Below are 21,290 nucleotides of genomic sequence, written 5' to 3'. Positions count from 1 at the left end.
AACTAAAGCAATAGATTAAATGTGATGTCCACTTATTGGAACATTACACAAGTATTTATAAATATGTTTGCAAATCCTACATAAAAACATAGAGAATGCTTATGACAACGTTAAGTGAAAGAACAAGAGAAAAAATGTATGTTAAATTTTTAAAATCCCACGCAGATGGTGAAATAGAAAACCAAAATAGAATGGTTAAGTAGTAGGACTGTAGATAAATTTTTTCATACCGTTTCTTTTCTAAATTATATTTAATGCACATAAACAAGATTTATAACAAAGGAAAAATAATTTTCCTGGGAAAGTATGATTTGTCCCTATATTTGAAGGCTGTTATTGAGATGTAGTCTGACATTGCAAGTAGATCTTTAAATAAGCACCGGTGATAACAAAGCCCAAATTTCAATTTTGTGGTTGAAAATTTTCAGACACAAAGTCACCTTCTTCAGCCTTATCTATATATTCAAAAACCGTAGAGATTGGAGATTTCTGCCATATAGTGTTGGAATCAGCAAGTAGATCAGACAGCCATTATTTCTCAAAGGAAATGAATCTAACAAGACTCTAGAAATAACAGCAATATACTATCTCTCAGAGTCCAGCTGCTTTCATAAGGGCCAAGGTCCAGGGAAAGGCTCTAGCTGTCCAGTCATCTTCATGGAGCTCCTGGGCTCTGGGCCCCTCAGTCTACACCATCTTGAGCTGATAGGCAAGTTAATTGATATCTCTGAGTCTCAGTTTTCTCAACTAAACAGTAGGTATAATAATCATATAACTAGCTTACAGGGTTGTTGCAAATTAAAATGCGGTAAACCTTGTAAAATGTTAACATATTGCTCAGTACTAGTAGGCACTGGATAAGCATTAGCCATTGTTATTGTTATCATCACACACTAGTTTACTCAGCAAGGCCTAGGGCGATGTGACTTGTCCTAGTTTAGTGGGAAGAGCCATAGATTTGTAAAGGGACCTGAATTGTAATAGTAATTGAAGCACTTACTTATCCAGGGGCTTAGAGCAAGATACTTAATCCTTCAAGTAGTGCTAATAGAAATACAATATGAGCCAAAAATGTCCTTTTGGATTTTCTAGAAACCACATCATAAGAAGTAAAAAGAATTTCATTTTAATAAACATCTTATTTAACCCAATAGATACAATATTTTCATTTTGACTTGTACTCACTATAAAAATTATTAATAAAACATTGTATGATTTCTGTACTAAATCTTTGAAATCCAGTGTGCATTTTATACTAATAGTCATTTCAATTTAGAGACTAAATTTTCATCTGAAATACTTGATATGTATTTTATAAAATTTATTGTTAGAAGATGATATTCACATACCCAAGTTGTTCCAAACATATTTTTCCAATAACTGAATTAAGTTTCAGTACTTAATTAAAATTAAATAAAATAAATTCAATTATTTGGTCACATCAGCCATATGTCAAATACTCAAAAACCACATGTGGCTATTGGCTGCCATTATTAGACACACAGCTACAACTGGGGATAGCATCTATTTCACAGGGTTGTTGTAAGATTGCATGAGAGAGTTTTACAAATCATAAAATGCTGTCCAAATAGATTACTTCTCCTCCAAGGTCACCCAACTAATGAGAGGTGGCTCAGGAACAAGAACCAGGCCAGTGTGATTTTCACATATGGACATTTGAAATTTGAACACTACTCATCTTGAGCCTGGCTTTCAATTTTTTTTAAACTGTGATTCACAGTAAGAAATATATTTCATATCACAATGCAAGACACATACACCTGTGCGTGTGTGTGCGTGCGTGTGTGTGTGTGTGCGTGTGTGTGTGTGCACTTGTAGATCAGTAGCCATTATTTCCCAAAGGAGAGTTGCAATGAGGATACTTTATAAATTCATTCTGCTTCTTCCTCCTGCTGGTCTTCTCCTCCTCTTTATTTAATGCTGGTCATGACCCACTAAATTGATTTCATGGCCCATTAATGGGTTACAAACCACAATTTGAGAAACACTGATCTTAAGAGTCCAAACTTCAAGGCATTTTAAAAATTGATTTGTTTTGTGTTGCAAAGAATAACCCTCTGTAGCCACTAGTCATAACGTTCCAAAAGGAAAAACATCCCCCCCAAGGGAAATAAGAAATATGACACTGCTTTAGGTAAGATATAAGAAAATAAGTGAGTTGCCCACTTTTTTGTTAAATATTGTTAATTTATTCATTCAGCAAATGTTTACTGAAGAAACACTGTACTTGGCATTGCACTAGGTACTAGTGAGCGCCGGCCCAAGACAGACAGGATCCCTGAGCTCACAGAAGTTCAGCTCCAAAACAACAGAAGTCTTCACTGCAATGACTTAGCCAGATGAGGATCTTGGGTGTTTTGCTTTGTGTTTCCCACAACAAAAAGAGCAGAGACAGGCAGTCCAGTGCTGGCATAGATATCCAATGACACCATTAGTGACTTGACTTAACTCTTTTTTTTTTGAGATGGAGTCTTGCTCTGTCGCCCAGGCTGGAATGCAGTGGCACCATCTTGGCTCACTGCAACCTCCGCCTTCTGGGTTCAAGTGATTCTCCTGCCTCAGTCTCCTGAGTAGCTGGGATTACAGGCATGCACCACCACGCCCAGCTAATTTTATGTATTTTTAGTAGAGACAGGGTTTCACCATGTTAGCCAGAATGGTCTCAATCTCCTGAGCTCGTGATCCATCTGCTTTGGCCTCCCAAAGTGCTGGGATTACAGGAGTGAGCCACCGTGCCCGGCCGGCCATGACTTAACTCTTATTACTTTACTAGTCCACATCCCATGTTGTCAATCCCTGATTACAAGACAGCTGATACACCTCCAGGCATTATGTTCATGTTCTAGGCAAGAAAAAGAAGCAGAAAGGGGAAACTTTCCCCACAATTCCCAGCGCCAGAGGGCTGCCAGATAAAACACAGGATGCCCAGTTAAATTGAGTTTCAGATGAACAACAAAATTGTTTTTTAGCATAAGCATGTCTCATGCAATATTTGAGATGTATTTTCACTACTAAAATTGTTCATTATTAATCTGAAATGCACATTGAACTGGGTGTCCTGTATTTTTATTTGCTGAATCTGGCAACCATACGAGCATAATTCTGCTTACATTTCACCGCCAGAACTGTGTCACATGACTGTTCCTATCTGCAAGGAAGGTTAGTTAAATCAAGTCATTTTTTTTAAACTTCCAGTCTCAATAAAAGAAGAAGGCAAGAGAGAAGGAAGTTGGTTGAGGACCTGAGTGAGCCAACCTATGAAATCCACGGCAGTTCAGTTCCCCTTTGGCCTTTCTTATAGATCATATTATGGAATTTGTTTTTGTTTCTGTTTTTGTTTGAGATGGAGTCTCACTCTGTCACCCAGGCTGGAGTGCAGTGGCGTGATCTCTGATCACTACAACCTCCGCCTCCCAGGTTCAAGCGATTCTCCTGCCTCAGCCTCCCGAGTACCTGGGACTACAGGCGCGCACCACCACGCCCACATAATTTTTTGTATTTCAGTAGAGACGGGGTTACACCATGTTGCCCAGGATGGTCTCAAACTCCTGAGCTGAGGCAATCTGCCCACCTTGGCCTCCCAAAGTGCTGGGATTACAGGCATGAGCCAGCGTGCCAGGCCCCGTATTATGGAATTTCTACTTTAATCTGTGCTCAGTGAGAAGGAATTGAAGAGTTTAAAAGAAGGGAAGGATAACCTAAATTAAATGTAAGAAGATGGTTCTGGCTTCTGTGTGTAGAATGTATGGGGAGGAAGTTTAGGCCAGAAGTGAAAAGATCTGTTAGAAGAAGCCTGGAACCTTCTAGAACCTTTGAGGACTCAGCCTGGCCATCTTGCCATGCAGATACCTCACCTTCCTGCATGTGCACTGACTCTTCTGAAAAATGAAGAGGAATGGGTAAGAGGCCCCAGGTGCCCCATGCAGCTCTCCCAGAGTGGCAGCAGGTGACAACCAGTGGTGCATTCCCAGCTTCCCTTTGCTTCTCAGCTGTGTGGCTTGGTTATTAACGTTCACCCATGTTCCATGCTCCTTCTTCAGCAGGCGGTGTCTGAGAGCCACAGTAGATGGAACATCAGAACTTATTATAATAAGGTTGAGATTTTATGATACTCTTGCAAGGAAATGGGCAAAAAATTGCTTTTTAAAATATTTAATTAAAAAATTCAATGGAATGCCCAGAAAAAGCAATAAAACCTGCTACCTTTTAGCAAAAATTTTAAAAGTAACATAGAAGATGTTTATCCCTTGACATCTGGGACTTAAGGCAAAAATTGAACAATCCAATTCCAGAGCTAAAAAACCCACATGGAGAAAGGAAAACCTGACTTTGTGCTTCTCTCTCTCTAGTGGGTTTTGTTCCACTGAAGGCACCCTGGTCGTCCAGCTCCCTCCCTTCCGTCCCCCTCCTCCAGCAAGTGCTTTTATCTTTCCTTCCTCCTGTTTCCCATTGAATTAAATCAATTCTTTAGTTTTCATTTGGTTCCCCTTTCTCCCTCTCGTCAGATCAAGTGCTTTTCTATTTTCCTTGAGGATTACCGAAATGAGCTCTTAGGGAAAAAGGATTTCTCAGCACTTTGTCTTCTGTTTCTTTCTATTTATTTGCTTTGCCTTTTATTATCTTTTTTTTGCTGACACCCCAGGACATATATGCAGTATGTAGAGATTATTGGCTCTGCCCCTTTTTTCTAAATGAAATCCATTGATGTAAAAAAGAAACCACCTTTGTGTCTCACCTAAAAATGGTTTATTTTTTAACAGGATCAGAGATCTAAAAGGGAATATATAAAAACATACTCCCCCACACATAGACATACATATACATCCATACATATGTGTATGTTTATGTGTATTCATCTATTGATGTACACGTATAAACGCACACACACATACGCATGCTTTACTACACACACATGAGCATAAATATGTATTATTTCTAGGGAACTTCTGCCTCAGTTAAGTTGGACCTGAAACGTTGTTTTGCCTTTTCAATTTGCAGAGGCTCACTAATTGTGCAAATTGTACCACCACTTCTAGGCTACAACTAAGTCATTATCTTAAGATTAATAATACTATCAAGAAAAATCAACTCCCTCTACTCCCCTTCTCTCTCTTAATGAACGCACTTGGTTTTTCTAATGATTCAATCTCAAAGACTAATACCAATTCTCTTCAAAGTGCTTCCAAATGAAGGTGCAGAACAGCAATACATGTAAGTCCTGGTGGTGGAGGGTAACAGAGCTAATTCCAAATATTTGACATCAAGACAGAGGGAGACAGTAAAAGTGCACAAGGACTGAGTACCCACATAGCTCAGTTCTGCTATGGAAGCCAGTCATAGCCCTTCACCCGCTGGACTGTTTGCTCAGCTGCAAGGTGAACAGGTTGGACCAAATGATTTCCATGAGTCTCTAGAGTTTTGAAGTCCTGTCTTTCCATTATCTCAATATTAGGCAAAGCATGCCAATGAGCACAGTTCCACCTACTCCTTATTCTAAATGTCAAACTTCTGCTCTAAAACCTATAACATGAGTTGAGGCTATGCAGGATAGTAGAATTCAAGTTTGAAAAATAAACAATAAGGAGCCTCTTGCAGTGGCCCCAGTTTGCTCTGAACAATTCATAAGACCACATGAACAAAGGAAACCCTCAAATACTGCTCAGCCACGGTAGGGCCATCTAAGCCCTGTGAATGATTTCAAAAGGAGGACCCACTGTCTGGGTCCCACCTGCCCATGCGTTAGTCTGTGACCTCTGGGGACAGTCAGAAGAGCTTGAGACCAGCTGCTGGGCCTGATCCACAGAGTGGTGAGAGTGCTGAAAAGTGAAAGGAACATCTGCAGGCAGCTGGGGACCAAACCACAGGGCATTTGACTGAAACACCTTCGTAGACTTCTGTCACGGACAGGCATATATCCAGTGAGTGTTCTACTGGACAGAAGTCTGGAAACCTTGCCTTCTAATTGCAGATACACCACTAATATGCTGTGTGACATTGGGAAAGTCCTGAACTTCTTTGCTTCTTGGTTTTCTCTCCAGTACAACAAGTGATTAAGCTACGTGACAATCATGTTTATGTCTAGCTATGACATTCTCAAAGTCAGATATGGAATGTAGCATTTTTAAGTCTCCTCAGGTAGCGAGTCCAATGCAGTAACTCAGAGGAGGCTTTCCAGGAGCATGATTCTGCCAGAAGGAGCTGAGGTCTTATGAAAGGACAGTTTGAAAGTCAGACAAGCAGAAAAGACTTAAGAGATGATACAGATGTAGATATAGATTAGACATACACATAGGTATTGATATAGATAGATATGGATAAGGATATATTGTTTCTCCTTTTTTTCCATGATTTTTTCCTTTATTAGTTTCTGCAAATGGTCTTTGTAGCAGAAATAGATTAGAGGAGGGTATCCAAAGTGTGTTCCATAGAACATTATACACAATAACAAAAGGGTTCTGTGCCGAAAGGAGTTTGGGAAATGTTTCATTTTATATTCCACTCTTGAAGAGCCACACTCTTATTGGCATATCAAGGCTCTGAGAAGTCTTCAGTGAAAGAGCCTGTTTACTTCTTGTTGTACCCAGGAGTCCTCAGACTCATTTGCCCACAGAGCCTTCTCATAATACCTGTTGACATCCATGGGGCTGGTGTTCTGTGGAAGGTACTCTGGAGCTGGCACAGCATTATTCTTCAATACGGCATCTCAGGGGCATGCATCTGGATGAGGCCTGCATGCATTATACTGCACTCCTTTTGTCCAGATTCCAAGCCATTAAACCTCTGCTGTTCCTTAGTTCCCACCTAACATGAGTGGCATTGTGATCAACTGAATGAGTAATAGCTTATAATAATGATTTAATAGTTTATTGTACTATGGACAATTAGCCAATGATGCCTGGGTCCTGTTTGATTGTTTGAGATGGAAATCCATCCATCCATGCATGTGTGTATTTATGGTCTCACTCAGAGAATATGATTAAGAGGCCTCTGGTTCAGAAAGGTGGATTGAACATTTGTCTCCTCTTTTGAGATCCCACAAAAGTTATATTAAATAGAGAAATATCAATGCAGGAACAAATTCTGAATAGCAAACAGAGCAGGAGGGGAGACATGAGCAATTTCTAGAGCGCATAGAGGAGACAGAAGCTGTCCATGGAGAAAATAAAGTGGCCAGAGCCCAGAATGTGCCCAAGAGGTTTGGGGGTCCTATCTGCTGAGAGTACAGGTAAAAGATCACCTGAAAGAAAGGACGAGGGTAAAGAAAAAGAATGGAAATTTCTCTATGGTTAACCCAGATGGCCTTAATTCCTTTTCCAATATCATTTTCCCAAAGTGAAAAGTAGCAGGATACTTAACCACAGAGAGAGGAAAAAGCCTCTAAAACTTCAAGTAGAGTGATAGACTTACAGCTGCTAGTGGGAGTGTTCATACCCAGGGTGATGCACCCTTTGGGCTGGCATTGGGAAACAGTCACCTGCAAAATGGCTTGCTCCTGACACTGTCCATCAGGCAAATTCTGCATAAAGGACAAACACCATCTGTACACATATAGTTCCTGTTAGCCTCCCTAGTCTCTCCTGTTTAAATGTGAGGGGCTGATCAATGATCACTCAACATGTGAATAACCCAGCAGCATGAAAAAGAAAGATCATGCATAGCAATAAAGCCTTTTCTTGTCATGTGTTTCCTCCCCTCACCCTTCCATAATCTGCTGCCACCTCTCCTCAGGGCTCCAAGCCTCTGTTCATTTCTGCACAGTATAAAAACTTCAGTCTTCTAGTCCTTCAAGTCTCATATTTTGTGTGGCTCCCATGCATTTGCACATAAATAAATTTGTATGCTTTTTCTTCTGTTAAAAAAAAAAGGAAGAATAAAAGAGAAAAAGAAAGATCAATATAAAAAAAAGCTGACCCCAGAGAAAACAAAGATAAATCAGATAACTAACAGAAGCTAACTTGAAAGATAAATCTCTTAAGAAAGATTCAAGATTAAGTATGGGGTAATTAAATTATCAGAGAAATAATAAAACAAGATTTGCTAGAGATGAAAGAGGCATGTGTTTTCTTATTGACAGAGGCTAGCAAATGCTATGGATAAATTTTTGTACAGATCTATAGCTAGATACATTGCAAAATGCCACAGATAAGTTTTTATATAGATCCTTACCTAGATACAGTGTATTGAAATTTTAGAACTTTAAAGTTAAAGAAAGATCCCAAAAGCTTCCAAAGAGGAAAAACAGATCAATTACAAAGAAATTGCGAACAAAACCAGCATCAGACTTCTCAATAACACTGACGCTAGAAAACACTGAAGCCAGGTCTTCAAATTTCTGAGGCAGAGAGTTTCTAATCTATAAACCATAACCAGAAAATCTATCAACCAAATGTAAAGATGAAATAAACATTTCAAATATTCAAAGATTCACTAAGAAATTTCCCCCTGAGGACGTTTTCTGAGGATGGTGGGACTAACATAAAAGTCCCAGTGAAAAGAAATTTCAGAATAATAGCTGAACCATAGGCCCAGAAAGCAATTGATACAAATCAAAAGAGGAAATCAGTGTCTTCAAGAAGAAGGGAGTAATTTTTTCAAGGGGTATATGGATGTGTTAGTGATATGGTAAAGAAGGCAGATATAAAATAAATAGAAAAAAAAATCAGCTAGAAATTCCTGGAAAGACAAACTGCAAAAACAAACAACCAAACAAACAAAAACTGATTCTGTAGGGACCAAGGGAAAACTTTCCCTTTGCCCTCCCTCTGAAGGTTCATTGAAAAATTAACCCACAAAGGGCAGATTAATTGGAGAAAAAGCACACCAATTTATTAATGTGTACACAAGGGAAAGTCACAGAGTGGTTAACCCACCCCCCAGTGGGATGCAGAAGCTTATTTACCATTTTGAAGTTACAAAAAGAATGAGGACTTGGAGTATGGCCAAAAACAGGTTATGGTTGCAAGACAGGTTATGGGAGGAAGAGAAGAGGAGGCTTGGCTAGCAAAGGTGGTCTTGTTATATAGATGAAGTCTCACAGGTAGCAGCTTTCAAATAGAATAATAAATGTATTTTTCAGACTTTTAAGGGTGTCAACCTCTCAGTTAGTTTTTCCTAGCTCTGGACAAGGGAAGCACTGGTTGCATAAGTGCAGATTTTCTACAGATGCAAATCTGCCCCACAAAAGACAGCTTTGTAGGAATACTTTTGTTTTCTGACTCTCCAAGCAGCCATTTGAAAATATATCAAAGAAATATACTTTGGGGTAAAGTATTTTTATTTCCTTCAGTCCCCACTTTGAAGCCTTAACAAGTTTCACATATTTGGCCATGTGTGGTGGCTCACACCTGTAATCCTAGCACTTTGGGAGGCTGAGGCAGGCTGATCACTTGAGGTCAGGAGTTCAAGACCAGCCTCATCAACATGGTGAAACCCCATCTCTAGTAAAAATACAAAAATTAGCTGGGTGTGGTGGTAAGCCTGTAATCCTAGCTACTCAGGAGACTGAGACCAGAGAATTGCTTGAACCTGGGTGGCAGAGGTTACAGTGAACTGAGGTGGTGCCACTGCACTCCAGAGCAAGACTCTTGTCTCAAACAAACAACAAAAAATGTTTCACATATTAAAAGCCAAGTTGATAGCTTTGTAGAGATTTGGTTTAGAGATTGTTAGAGATAGAAGAATGGAAAACAAATTGGGATATGCAGAAAAGAGTAAATTTAAATATACCATTCCATCTCTCTTTAAATCAGGCTTTTAGTCCTGAGAATAGGTCAGTTTGGTTAAACAGTTGTGTCCCATTCCAGGAGGTGGCATTGCAGGTAGGCTAGGCTCTATATATGATGCAGGCAAACAGATCGTAAATAAAAGGTATTTCTGTGGAAACGGGAAAAAAAAAAAGGCTAATGTCTGGAATAGTCTATAAACTACTTTTTTTTAGAGTCTCTGAAGCATCTTCAGATTTCAGTGACAATCTGACACATATTTCTGGATTGTAGTTTGAATTGGGTGTTTAAATGAACTTTGTGAGTTCATATATTACTGGCTATTTATATATAATTTGCTGTGGTAATTTTTCTTGAAGTTTGTTTAAGTGGCCTGTCTTTAGTTTGCAGGGCTTTAAGAAAAGCACAGTTTTAATTTCTAATAATTTCAAGTTAGAAAAATGGAAGAAAAATTGGAAATGTTATTTTGGAGACTTGTACCCAAGAAAGAATTCAGGATTCAGTCTAAATTGTGAGAAAATAATAAAAACTCAAAACTAATGGACAAGGCTAGAATCTCATAACAGGGTTACGAGGAAAAAAAAAACTATAGGGTTTTTTTTTTTTTAAAAAAAAAAAAAACAACAACAATTTGTCTCTTTAGTCCTTTATTTCTACCAAAGACAAATAATGGTAGGACAAACTTATTTGCAAAATAAGTATTAGTTTGATAATATTTGGGCCTGATTATTCATATTCATATAAAGCGTAGCAAGAACAGTGATTGGCCATAGAGGCTCTTATAAGTTAGCTTTGTTGGAACTTTTTTTTACAAGGAATCTAAGATTAGACTTTTTAAAACCTCGAGCCTAGAAAGCCAAGCCAAGGATGTGCCAGTTATCTATATCTGTAATACCTGCACGAATTGGGCAAATGTTTCCCTTCTCGAGGTCTTAAAATATCTTGAGGTTTCTGGGCCTGTCAGAAAGTGACGTATTTTACTTACCACAGGTCAGGAACCCTATAAAGAAACTGTGTAGAAAAGGTATCAGGTCAGACTTTTTAAAGGTCTTCTTATCAGCTCGATAAAGTCAATCTAAATTCCTCAAAGCAGTCTGATCATATTTGAAAATATGCCATTTCAGTCAAGTCGTTGGTAAAGTAACCACTATATCCAATAACCACTATATCCACTATTAACTACTATGTCCACTGTAGCCACTATTTTGTCCTACAAAAGAAAACAGATTCTAATTGAACTTATGTAAATAACTACATTGCTATAAATTAAGAATACTCACAACTTTTCAAAATTCTGGAGAAATCAGGTAAAGAAAAAACTGAATGGTTTAATTTTGCTCACAAAACTATGCTTTACCCAGTTGTTGTTGTAAGCTGTAAGTAGCTCAAAAGAAAAAGTTTTCTTAACTTTAGACAATAAAGCATAAAAAGAATCAACAATGTTTCAAACAAAAAGAAGTCATTAAAAATTATTTTGGTCCTCTGTTAGTTCAGTCCCATGTAATTAATTCTTGTCCCACTTGATGTTGTGTTGGCAATTTTCATGAACATGTCAGATTATTAAAATTAGAGTCTTGAATGTTTTTTATCTAGTTCAATGATATGATCTCCAAAGTTATAACACCTATGTTCAAGAGAACCTGTCAGAGTCCTTTCAATGAATTACCTTGAAGATGAAGCAAATTTTGGACAGTAGCTGATTACAAACCTTTTTTTGAGAATAATCAAAGTAAAACAATAATTGTCTGTGGATAAAAAAAGACAGAAATAGCTATAAAGACACAACTGGCAATGAAATTTGGTTATTTTTGTGGCACACAACAATTTAACATAATAATCTTAATTATTGCTGATAACATATACTAAGACTTATTTCAAATATGAGACAAATTAAAATGTGCCACAGTTTTGAGAAGTAACAATGCAAGAGAGAGAATTCATTTGATCCTGATGCTGGAAATATATCCTGCTTGGAGGAGAATGCATTCTTGGATCTATAGAGAAGATTATAAATATAACCCTTATTCACTGCAGTAAGAAATATATAGCCATCAGTATAAAAGGTCTGTTTATTGATTTTTCAACACTTAGCATCAACCTATAAACAAAACGCGAAACACTTAATCTTTCTTACACAATCTTGACAAGGTAAAGGAAAAGTGCAGCTGATTTGGGAGGTGGGTGTGGAAGAGAAAAAGTACAGGGAAAGGCAGGAAGACTAAATAGCCTCATCTTTATAGTGAGGAGAGTCAAGTGATACTGTCTGGAGCTGATGGAAGAAGTCATAAATATATCACATAAAGTTAAAACATAAGCAATAGAAGATAATTTTTAAAATCAAGAACATTTTAAAAATCAAGAATTATAAAATGGATATTGTAATTTTTCTTATTGTCCTATCCATGTCTAAAGTTGTCACACCTGCGAGTAAAACTATGACTATAATATTTAGAATTATGAAGGCAGCCACCTAAATAAATTAGAAATCCTTAAATATTTTTTTTCCAGTGTGTGGAATGTGGTCAGGTAGAGCAGAGGTTAGAGACTATTTTTTGAAAAAAACATTATAAGCAATTCTGTACTATTCCTTGTCATGTGTATTAGTTCATGCTTGTGTCACTGTAAAGGAATACCTGAGTTTGGGTAACTTATAAAGAAAAGAGGTATAATTGGCTCATGGTTCTGCAGGCTGTACTGGAAGCATGGCAATGGCATCTGTTTCTAGTGAGGGCCTCAAGAAACTTACAATCATGGCAGAAGGAAACAAGGAGCCAGCATGTCACATGGTGACAACAAGAGCAAGTGAAAGAGAATGAGGAGGTCCCAGACTTTTTTAAACAACCAGATCTCACATAACTAACTGAGCAAGAACTCACTTATCACCAAGGAGGTGGTATTAAACCCATTCATGAGGGATTTACCCCCATCATCCAATCACCTTCCACCAGGCTCCACCTCCAACATTGGGAATCACATTTCAACATGAGATTTGGAGGGACAAACACATCCAAACCATATTATTTCACCCCTGCCCCCCTCCAAATATCATCTCCTTACATTTCAAAATATGGTTATGCCTTCACAATAGTCCCTCAAAAGTATTAACTCATTCCAGTATTAACACAAATGTTCCATGTCCACAGTCCACAGCCTCATGTGGGACTCAAGGCCAAGTTCCTTTCACCTATGTGCCTTTAAAATCAGAACAAGTAATTTACTTCTAAGATAGTGGTGGTACAGGCATTGGGTAAATATTCTTGTTCCAAAGTGGAGAAATTGACCAAAACAAAGGGGTATCACACAAGTGTGGAACACAGCAGGGCTGTCATTAAATCTTAAAGCTTCAAAATAGTCTTCTTTGACACCATGTCCCACATCCAGGGGACACTGGTGCAAGGGATAGACTCCCAGAGCCTTAGGCAGCTCTACCCCTATGGCTTTGCAGTATGCATCCTCCATGGCTGCTCCCACAGATTGGAGTTGAGTGTCTGCAGCTTTTCCATGCTGAGGTTTCAAGCTGCCAGTGTCTCTACCATTCTTGGATATGGAAGTCAGCAGCCCCTTTCCCACAGCTCCACTAGGAAGTGCCCCAGTGAGGACTCTGTGTAGAGGCTCCAACCCCACATTTTCCCTTGATATTAACCTAGTAGAGTTTCTTTGTGGGGGCTCTGCCCCAGTGGTAGACTTCTGCCTGGGCACCCAGGCTTTCCCATACCTCCTATGGAATTTAGATAGGAGCTGCCAAGCCTTCTTCACTCTTGCATTCTGTGTGCCTGTAGGCTTAACACCACATGGAAGCATAGCTTATGCTATCCAAAGTTGTGTCTGGAGCTGTACTTGGGCCCTTTTGAGACTTGGCTAGAGCTGGAACAGTCAGAATGTAAGGAGCAGTGTCATGGGGCTGAGCAGGGCAACAGCACCCTGGGCCTGGCCCCTGAAACCATTCTTTCCTCTTAGGCCTCTGAGCCTGTGATCAGAGGGGCTGTCCCAAAGACTTTTGAAAGGCCCTTGAGGTCTTTTTCTTATTGTCTTGGATATTAGCACTTGGCTCCCTTTTAGTCATGCTATTCACTTTAGCAAATTGCTCCACAGGCCACTTGAAATCCTCCTCTGAAAATGTTCTTTTCCTTTCTACCACATGAGTAGTCTGCAAATTTTCCAAACCCTTATGCTCTGCTTTCCTTTTAAATATAAGTTTCAAGTTTGTCATGTCTTTGCTCCCATATCTGATCATAGACTATTAGAAGCAGCTAGACCACTCAGGAACTCTGCTACTTAGAAATTTCTTCTGCCACATACCCTAAGTTATCACTCTTAAGTTCAACCTTCCACAGATCCCTAAGGCATGAACATGAATGCAGCCAAATTATTTGCTGAGGTGTGCACAGGTTACCTTTACTCCAGTTTTCAACAACTTTTTAATTTCAATTTGATACTTCCTTAGCCTAGTCTTCACTGTCCGTATTTCTATCAGCATTTTGGTCAAAACCATTTAATTAGTCTCTAAGAAGTTCCAAACTTTCCCTCATCTTCCTGTGTTCTGAACTCCCTCTGCCCAAATTCCTCCAACCCCTGCCCATTACTCAGTTCCAAAGTTACTTCTATATTTTCAGGTATTTTTATAGCAAAACCCCACTCCTTGGTGCCAGTTTTCTGTATTAGTCCATGCTTGTGTCACTGTAAAGGAATACCTAAGGCTGAGTAATTTATAAAGAAAAGAGGTTTAATTGGCTCATGATTCTGCAGGCTGTACTAGAAGCATGGCAATGGCATCTGTTTCTAGTGAGGGCCTCGGGAAGCTCACAATCATGGCAGAAGGCAACAAGGAGCAAGCATGCCACATGGTGAGAGTGACAGCAAGAGAGAAAGGAGGGGAGGTTCCAGACTCTTTTAAATAACCAGATCTCACATAACTGAGTAAGAACTCACTTACACCAAGGGGATGGAGCTAAACCATTCATGACGGATTTGCCCCTGTGATCCAATCACCTCCCACCAGGCCCCACCTCCAACATTGGGAATCACATTTCAACATGAGATTTGGAGGAACAAACACATCCAAATGACATCACCATGTTACCACCGTATCACTTTGGTTTTTAGGATCACTGAGTACCTACCATGTGGCAAGCATTGTGTTGCATACCAGATATTTAGAGGTGTTAGCAGCCTTATAGCAGAAGCATCTAAGAAACAAATGATGCTAGCACAGGAGCCCTTCCTAGGGATGTATGTGTGTAAATTGGGAGAGAGGAAGGCAGGGCAGGGAACCACAGCTTACTTCCTTACTTCTCAGCAGGAAAGTTCATGGAGTATTTGGCCAATTGATTAAAACTTTTGGTATATAAACCTCAGAGAGGTGAATTATGAGAAGAAGAGTTTAGGACTTGGAGGCTTGGAGACTTGACTCAATTTCTTTAGATTAATAATATTCTAGGCAGGCAGATAGAATTACTGACAGTTTGGGGCTGTAAGAATCCTTAGAGAGACTCTATCCAACCCTTTCATTTTACAAAGGAAGGTTGGTAGTAGCAGAGCTACTCCAATTTAGTCCTTCTGATTCCAGGTTTAGTCCTAGTTCAAAGGAATTCCAGACTAAGACACCTGTCAACACAGGGAACTGATATTTATTACATACCTACCTTGAGCAGGCATGGTACTGCCTACTTGATACATGTTATTTAATCTTCACAACAGCCGTATGAGGTAGGCTATGCCCATATTAAATTTGAGCAAACTAATATTTAAGTGTTTAAATAATTTGTCTAAGGTCAATAACTGAACAGATATAAAAGAGTTTGACCTCTAAGTTCATGACCTTTGGGTTTTGCCCATAATTTGAGCCTGATGAGAGCAGCACATTCCTACACTGGTGACCAGAGGTAAAAATAACCATTTCATATTTAATCATTAAACATATTGACATGATGCATAATAAAAGAAACATGGTCATGGCGCTGTATAAGCAGAGCTCTTTGATCTGCCTCTCCACTCTCCTGTGGCCACACTGGGTGAAGGTCTGTGTGCTGCTAGACCATCCTTCTTAATTAGAAAGGACCCCAGGAGACTTCGCCTAGCCCTAAGCTATCCTGAGCAAAATAAATAGGAAACGGAAAAGAGAGAGAGGAGAGATAAATTCTTACTGACTTTAAAAGATTTATACTGACAATATCCCAAGGAGCTTATGAAATGTATTTTTTCCCTTATTTTTGGTAGAGGAAAGCTGCTGATGAAGAGATAGCTCTCAACTATAGAGTTTCACTGACAGTGAAAATACTTTAAGCTCAGTTGCTTATTGATAGGTTGAGGAAAATAAGGTTCATATAAACATCATCTCACATATTAGAACTGGAAAAATAATCTTTCAGTCAGCTTTGAAAGAGTTCCATTATTGAGGTGCCAAATTACGGGGACAGAATTTACATGCATGGCCACACCCAAGGGTGGAGAGGATCAGTGACACGTGAAGAGTCCCTAGTCCCAATACCCCAACACCTTCAGCTGGATTTTTTTAGCTTCTCGTGCGTGTGCACATATGCATAAGTATAATCTTCCTGAGAAGAACGGGGATACCTTCTTTATTTTGCCCCCATTCTTCCCTTCAGTAACTGAAAAATCTCCTGGTTTCTACTCAACATTCTGCCAACTTGAGAACATCAGAGAATGGTCTCAGACCAGGGCACAGTTGCTGCTGCTCCCTTATGTGTAAATTATTATCGGACATGGGACTGGCTTTATCCTAATCCCAGGCCATACCCCCAAAGAGTCTGGAGCAAGACTCTGTCCCCAAAGATACTTCCAGGGTCCTCATGTGCTCTGCACAGATACACACTACCCTAGTACTGGAAACCCCAGTCATCTACCTTCGACATATTGCCTTTGCTTACAACAGTAACATAGCAAACACTTCAAATTTGTATTTAGTCACATTCTTGCCCTTGTGTGGACTTGTGGTGCAAGATAAGGTTGGGTCAATATTAATTCCCTCTTGCCCCCACCATAACAGATCAGTTCTCCTGCAGCACCACTCTGATGGTGCCATTCTCCTGCTCGAAATATCTGGCTCTCTATTATCCACAAAATAAAGCTGGAAATCTTCAGCCAGGAAGCAATGCTCTCTATTGTCTGGTTACACCACCTATCACCCTAGCCTCCCTTATTTCTTAGTTTTCTCTCCAGTGTCCTACTCTGTAGCCAAACATCATCTACCTTTGTCCTTATTCCTCTTCCCTTCAACTTCTGCACAGTCCATTCTGCCAGTATCTTTATTTTTCTCTCCCTGTAAGACCTGGCTCAAGGGTCTTCCTCTTTATGGATCTTCCCACCTGGACCTCCTGTCTCCTCCCTCCTGAAGGCTCCCAACATGTTTTGCCTGGATGTGTGTCTGACTTTATGACTTCTATTTGTGCTGATAGTTCTTGCAGACATCTCTTCGCCCCTGCCAGACCTGGAGTTCCTTGAAGGTCACAACTGTACCTGTCACATCGTCTCCTCAGTGCAAGACCAGTCAGTGCTTGGATGTTTGCTCAAAATAGGCATCCGTTAAATGGAATCTGAGGGCAGAAAGGAGTAAGGAAGGGACCGAATAAATGGATTGGGTCTGGTGCCCATGTGCCCCTCATTCACCTTCCTGCCCCTCTGACTTCCAAAGTTGTACATTCTGGCCACAAGGTACCTTGGCCATGTTTCAGGCTGAAGTACATGGTGGGCCAGAGAAAAAGATACAAGGAGAAGAATACTGCTTAGGAGTCCAGAAATCTGGAGTCTGGTCTTAACCTTCAAACTAAGACTTTGGACAAGTCATTTCCCTATCTGGATCTCCAGTCTGCTTCTCTAGGAAGCAAGGCGACTGAATTAGATGATCTTCCCAATTCTTTGTCTTTGGTTCTAATCCCTTTTCTTTTCCTCTGTGCCCAGACAAGAACATTTCCTCCACTGCAAACTACTGTAATAATGTAGATTATTTACTGATGGTTGTAGAGCACTTCTCATGACCATATGCCGTGCTGAAACTTCCCAACAGGTACAGAGGGTTCACGTTCTCAATCCAGCTCAGACACAGTCTTGTGCTTCATCCTGATTTAAACCAGAAGTCGCTTTTACTTACTTTAAGAAAGTTGGAAATCTCCAATTCCTGGAAGAACACCTTCCTTTGGAATAATACTTTGCCTTGGTAGGAATCTCCCTCTTATCTGCACCATTGCTTATTGCAGGCTGCTAGTTTATTTGCCTATTTGGGAAATTGGGTTATCTGCAGAAGGAGACCTTGGAAGTACCGAGTAGTTTAAGAAGACTGAGTACTCCTTAGCTGCTTCCCACTGTGGAAGTCAGGGATCTTGTTGAAATATATTTCTACTGCAAAAGCAGCAGCATCTAATGGCCCAAAACTTCATTGCAGAAGTGCAGCAAGTAAAATTAATGTATCAGAGGGAATGCCTGGAACAATGTAATGGTGGTGTGCTTTTGCACTGACAGTAATCCCCTTGAGTGTAGGTTTCTTGCAGGTCATTTGGCCTGTGCTACTGGAATCAGGATTGGCTTGCTCCAGAGGGAAAGTCTGCCACGGGCACAACACCAGGGGGGATTTGTAGGGCTTTTTCTGGGGAGAGTTGCAAGTTCACATGACTCATAGGCTCAAGAGCTGAAATGAACCTTAAGAGATTATTGAGTTCAGCCAACCCTCCCACCCCATTTTACAAGGGAGGGAACTGAAACCTAGGAAAGTTAATGCTTTTCCCAAGATCATTCAACTAGTAAGGGAAGGAACAAAAGTCTTTTGAAATGGATGTTTTTATTCCTGTTTTGCGGATGAGAAATCTAAGGCTCTAGGATACAGAAGTAGGAAGTAGGGGAGCTAAGGTTAGAACCTTGGTCTGCCTGACTATAAGGCCCATGTGCCCAGTCACTGTCCACCTGCATCAGGCTATACTATTTACAAAGAAAATCTAAGAGTGGAGGAAGAAGGCTGGGTGCATGCAGAGAAGGAGATAATGGCCTCCAGTATCTCTGATTTTGATGCTATTTGTCTCTAAGTCTTGCCACAGAGCTACTGCTGGTCTTACCTGAACACATCTACAGATTCCTTTTCCCTGTCTCCTTCCAGGCTCCTTTCTCCTCCTCAACACCTCAGCTGACTCCAAGCACACCATCCTGAGTCCGTGGATGAGGAGCAGCAGTGAGCACTGTACGCTGGCCGTCTCAGTGCACAGGCACCTGCAGCCCTCTGGAAGGTACATTGCCCAGCTGCTGCCCCACAACGAGGCTGCAAGAGAGATCCTCCTGATGCCCACCCCAGGGAAGCATGGGTAAGTACTTCTCCATGTCCAAAATTGATTTTATACAAGGTGATTTGGCTTTTGGCTACACATTTCCAAAGTCTGTGACATCTACTTACAAACTTATGATTATCATTGAATCGGTAGGTCTACGTTGAGCAATTGCTACTAATATCCCTTAGGTGGTGTCTTGGGTACTGACTTGTGGGTCCCTCTGACTGCCCTGGCTAGTGGCCCTTCCAGAAGCCAGAGAACCAGCTGCCAGAGTGGGCATTTCATGAGTGGGTATTAAAGATGTTCATTTCCCAAAGTTCAGATGGAGCCAAGAAGAAAACAGCCAAAGAAATGTTAAAAGGCCAGAATGAAAGTAATTGAATATGGTAGAAACTGGGTTTTACCAGCAGAAGTTGGGCAGGAAGGGAAAGGACAAAATATTTTGGCCATCCAAGCAGGTTCTACGGGAATTTGGTACCCCAGAGCAGGATTAGTCATGGATACTACACCAGTGTAATTCAGTAGAGATTGGAACAGAGCTTTGTGCTACAACCACCAAGGCATATGCCAGTGGAAACCTTTAAGCTTTCTGGAGATATTTACTTGCTTACTCAGTGATTCATCAGAGCTCTACAAGTCGTGACACTGGAAAGCAAAGTTAAACTAGGGCACCTCTGTGCCTGGCTTTTGTTTTTTCATTCCATAAGTATAAATACCATCCTATGATCTCAGCACTGAGGGACCCCAGATCTGATTACTTTAGCAACAAGGATCCTTCTTTGTGACTTGTTTACAGGAGAAAATTCCCAAATGTCTAGCTGTGCTTAGACTTGGCTTCCTTCTAAGAGAATATCTTTTCAGAAGGGTCCCACCTGGACGATGACTGCTGCCCATCCTCCATCCCCATGGTGTGCAGGGGAGAGATCCTGTCTGATGCTTTGGCAGTGAGGCTGAATGGCCTCCTTCGTAATTTATTTAAAGTCTTCTCCCCACTCCCCGCCATTAACCCATCTGTATTTAGTTGCACTTAGAAGGACTACAAGCTGCTGCAGTCTCATCAGGGATGAAATCTTGGCATCAAAAAGAATGCTCTCCACATTCCTAAACTCATATCCATCTTCTTGTCTCTGAAATACCTATTTGGGCTGGCTGAGAAGGTCCCAGCTACCAAGGACTCTTTCTCTATTCACCAGATATCAGTGTGGGATAGCAGGTGTCTGGACTGCCCCCTGTTTGGGACCAGCTGTCCTCTGGCGCCAAGCCTCCCTCCAGCACGGCTTCTCTTTCCAGTAAGGAGCCTGGATAGGAAGGCCTCTTATCTGAGGGCAGGGCTATGTGCCATCCTATAGGTATTTGCCCAGCCTCATATTCTGAGAGTTGCATATTCTGACTTACCACTCTCAACATTCCTTCCTTCCCCACCAGGCCTGGCAGAGACCAGGGATTGTTGCTTGAGGCTGCTGAGCCCTCAGGCATCAGTCCCTTGTGATGCTGGTGGAGGGTGGGGGGATTCACAGATGTGGCTGGGAGAGGTGGAGTTGGAGTCTGAGAATACCCACGAGCGTGAGAAAAGGTGCCAGAGGGGTTTCAGCCCTTCTTGTGTGGCCTGGCCTGTTTCCCTGTGTAGCATAGTCAGGAACATAACTCCTCGGGTGTGACTGGCCATAGGGCCTTGCAAATAGTTTTTCCCTCTTTACCTTTTTATGCTCATAACTACCAAGTAAATTCTCATTTAAAGGAGGAGAAAATGAGGCAGAGAGAGGAAATAGGAAGTGACGTGGTCCAAACTGGACTCTTTCCAGGAAACCTAAAGCCTCTTAGGGAGAAAGGGTGGAGTTGGGAAAGAGAAAGGGAAATATGAAAGAATCTTGCAAAACAATCAAAAAGAGAGAGTGATTATTTTGATTATTTGACCTTTCAAGACAAGTGAGCCCTGGGGCATGCGATGTCAGTGCCTTCAAGGGCAGCCTTCCCTCCACATGGTGCCATGGCCACCTACCTCAAGGTCCACCTGGCCACCCAACTTACCCTCTTCCCAAGGCAATGCCTCTATCACCAGAGGAGCTGCTCTGTCCTCTGGAGGGTGTGAGTTGAACAGGAGAGAGGAATTGGGACTGAGCTGAGGCAAATTCAGTGACTTGATGGCTTTGTCTGGGGCTGCCTACATATATAGGGACTTCGTCTTAGACCCAAGCTTCATGCATCTCAGGTACAGCAATGTTTTCCCCTGGCCCTGGCAGAGCCATGGAGGAGTTTAGTGAAGAGCAGGAGTGATTCC

At 40.8% G+C, this 21,290-nt stretch overlaps 1 protein-coding gene across 1 annotated transcript in view; it reads left to right on the top strand.

Moving 5' to 3' along the window:
* Window positions 1–21,290, top strand: part of ALK (ALK receptor tyrosine kinase) — a 751,958-nt gene that overhangs the window by 377,340 nt on the left and 353,328 nt on the right. Inside the window, exon 4 of the mRNA XM_007971055.3 lies at window positions 18,847–19,048. Within this exon, the coding sequence (XP_007969246.3) occupies window positions 18,847–19,048 (202 nt within the window). The remainder of the gene's footprint in view (window positions 1–18,846; window positions 19,049–21,290) is intronic.

Source organism: Chlorocebus sabaeus, chromosome 14, assembly GCF_047675955.1.
Source record: "Chlorocebus sabaeus isolate Y175 chromosome 14, mChlSab1.0.hap1, whole genome shotgun sequence".
Taxonomy (NCBI): Eukaryota; Metazoa; Chordata; class Mammalia; order Primates; family Cercopithecidae; genus Chlorocebus; species Chlorocebus sabaeus.
The sequence above is the reverse complement of the archived record's forward strand: the minus strand, read 5'-3'. Positions and strand labels throughout refer to the sequence as shown.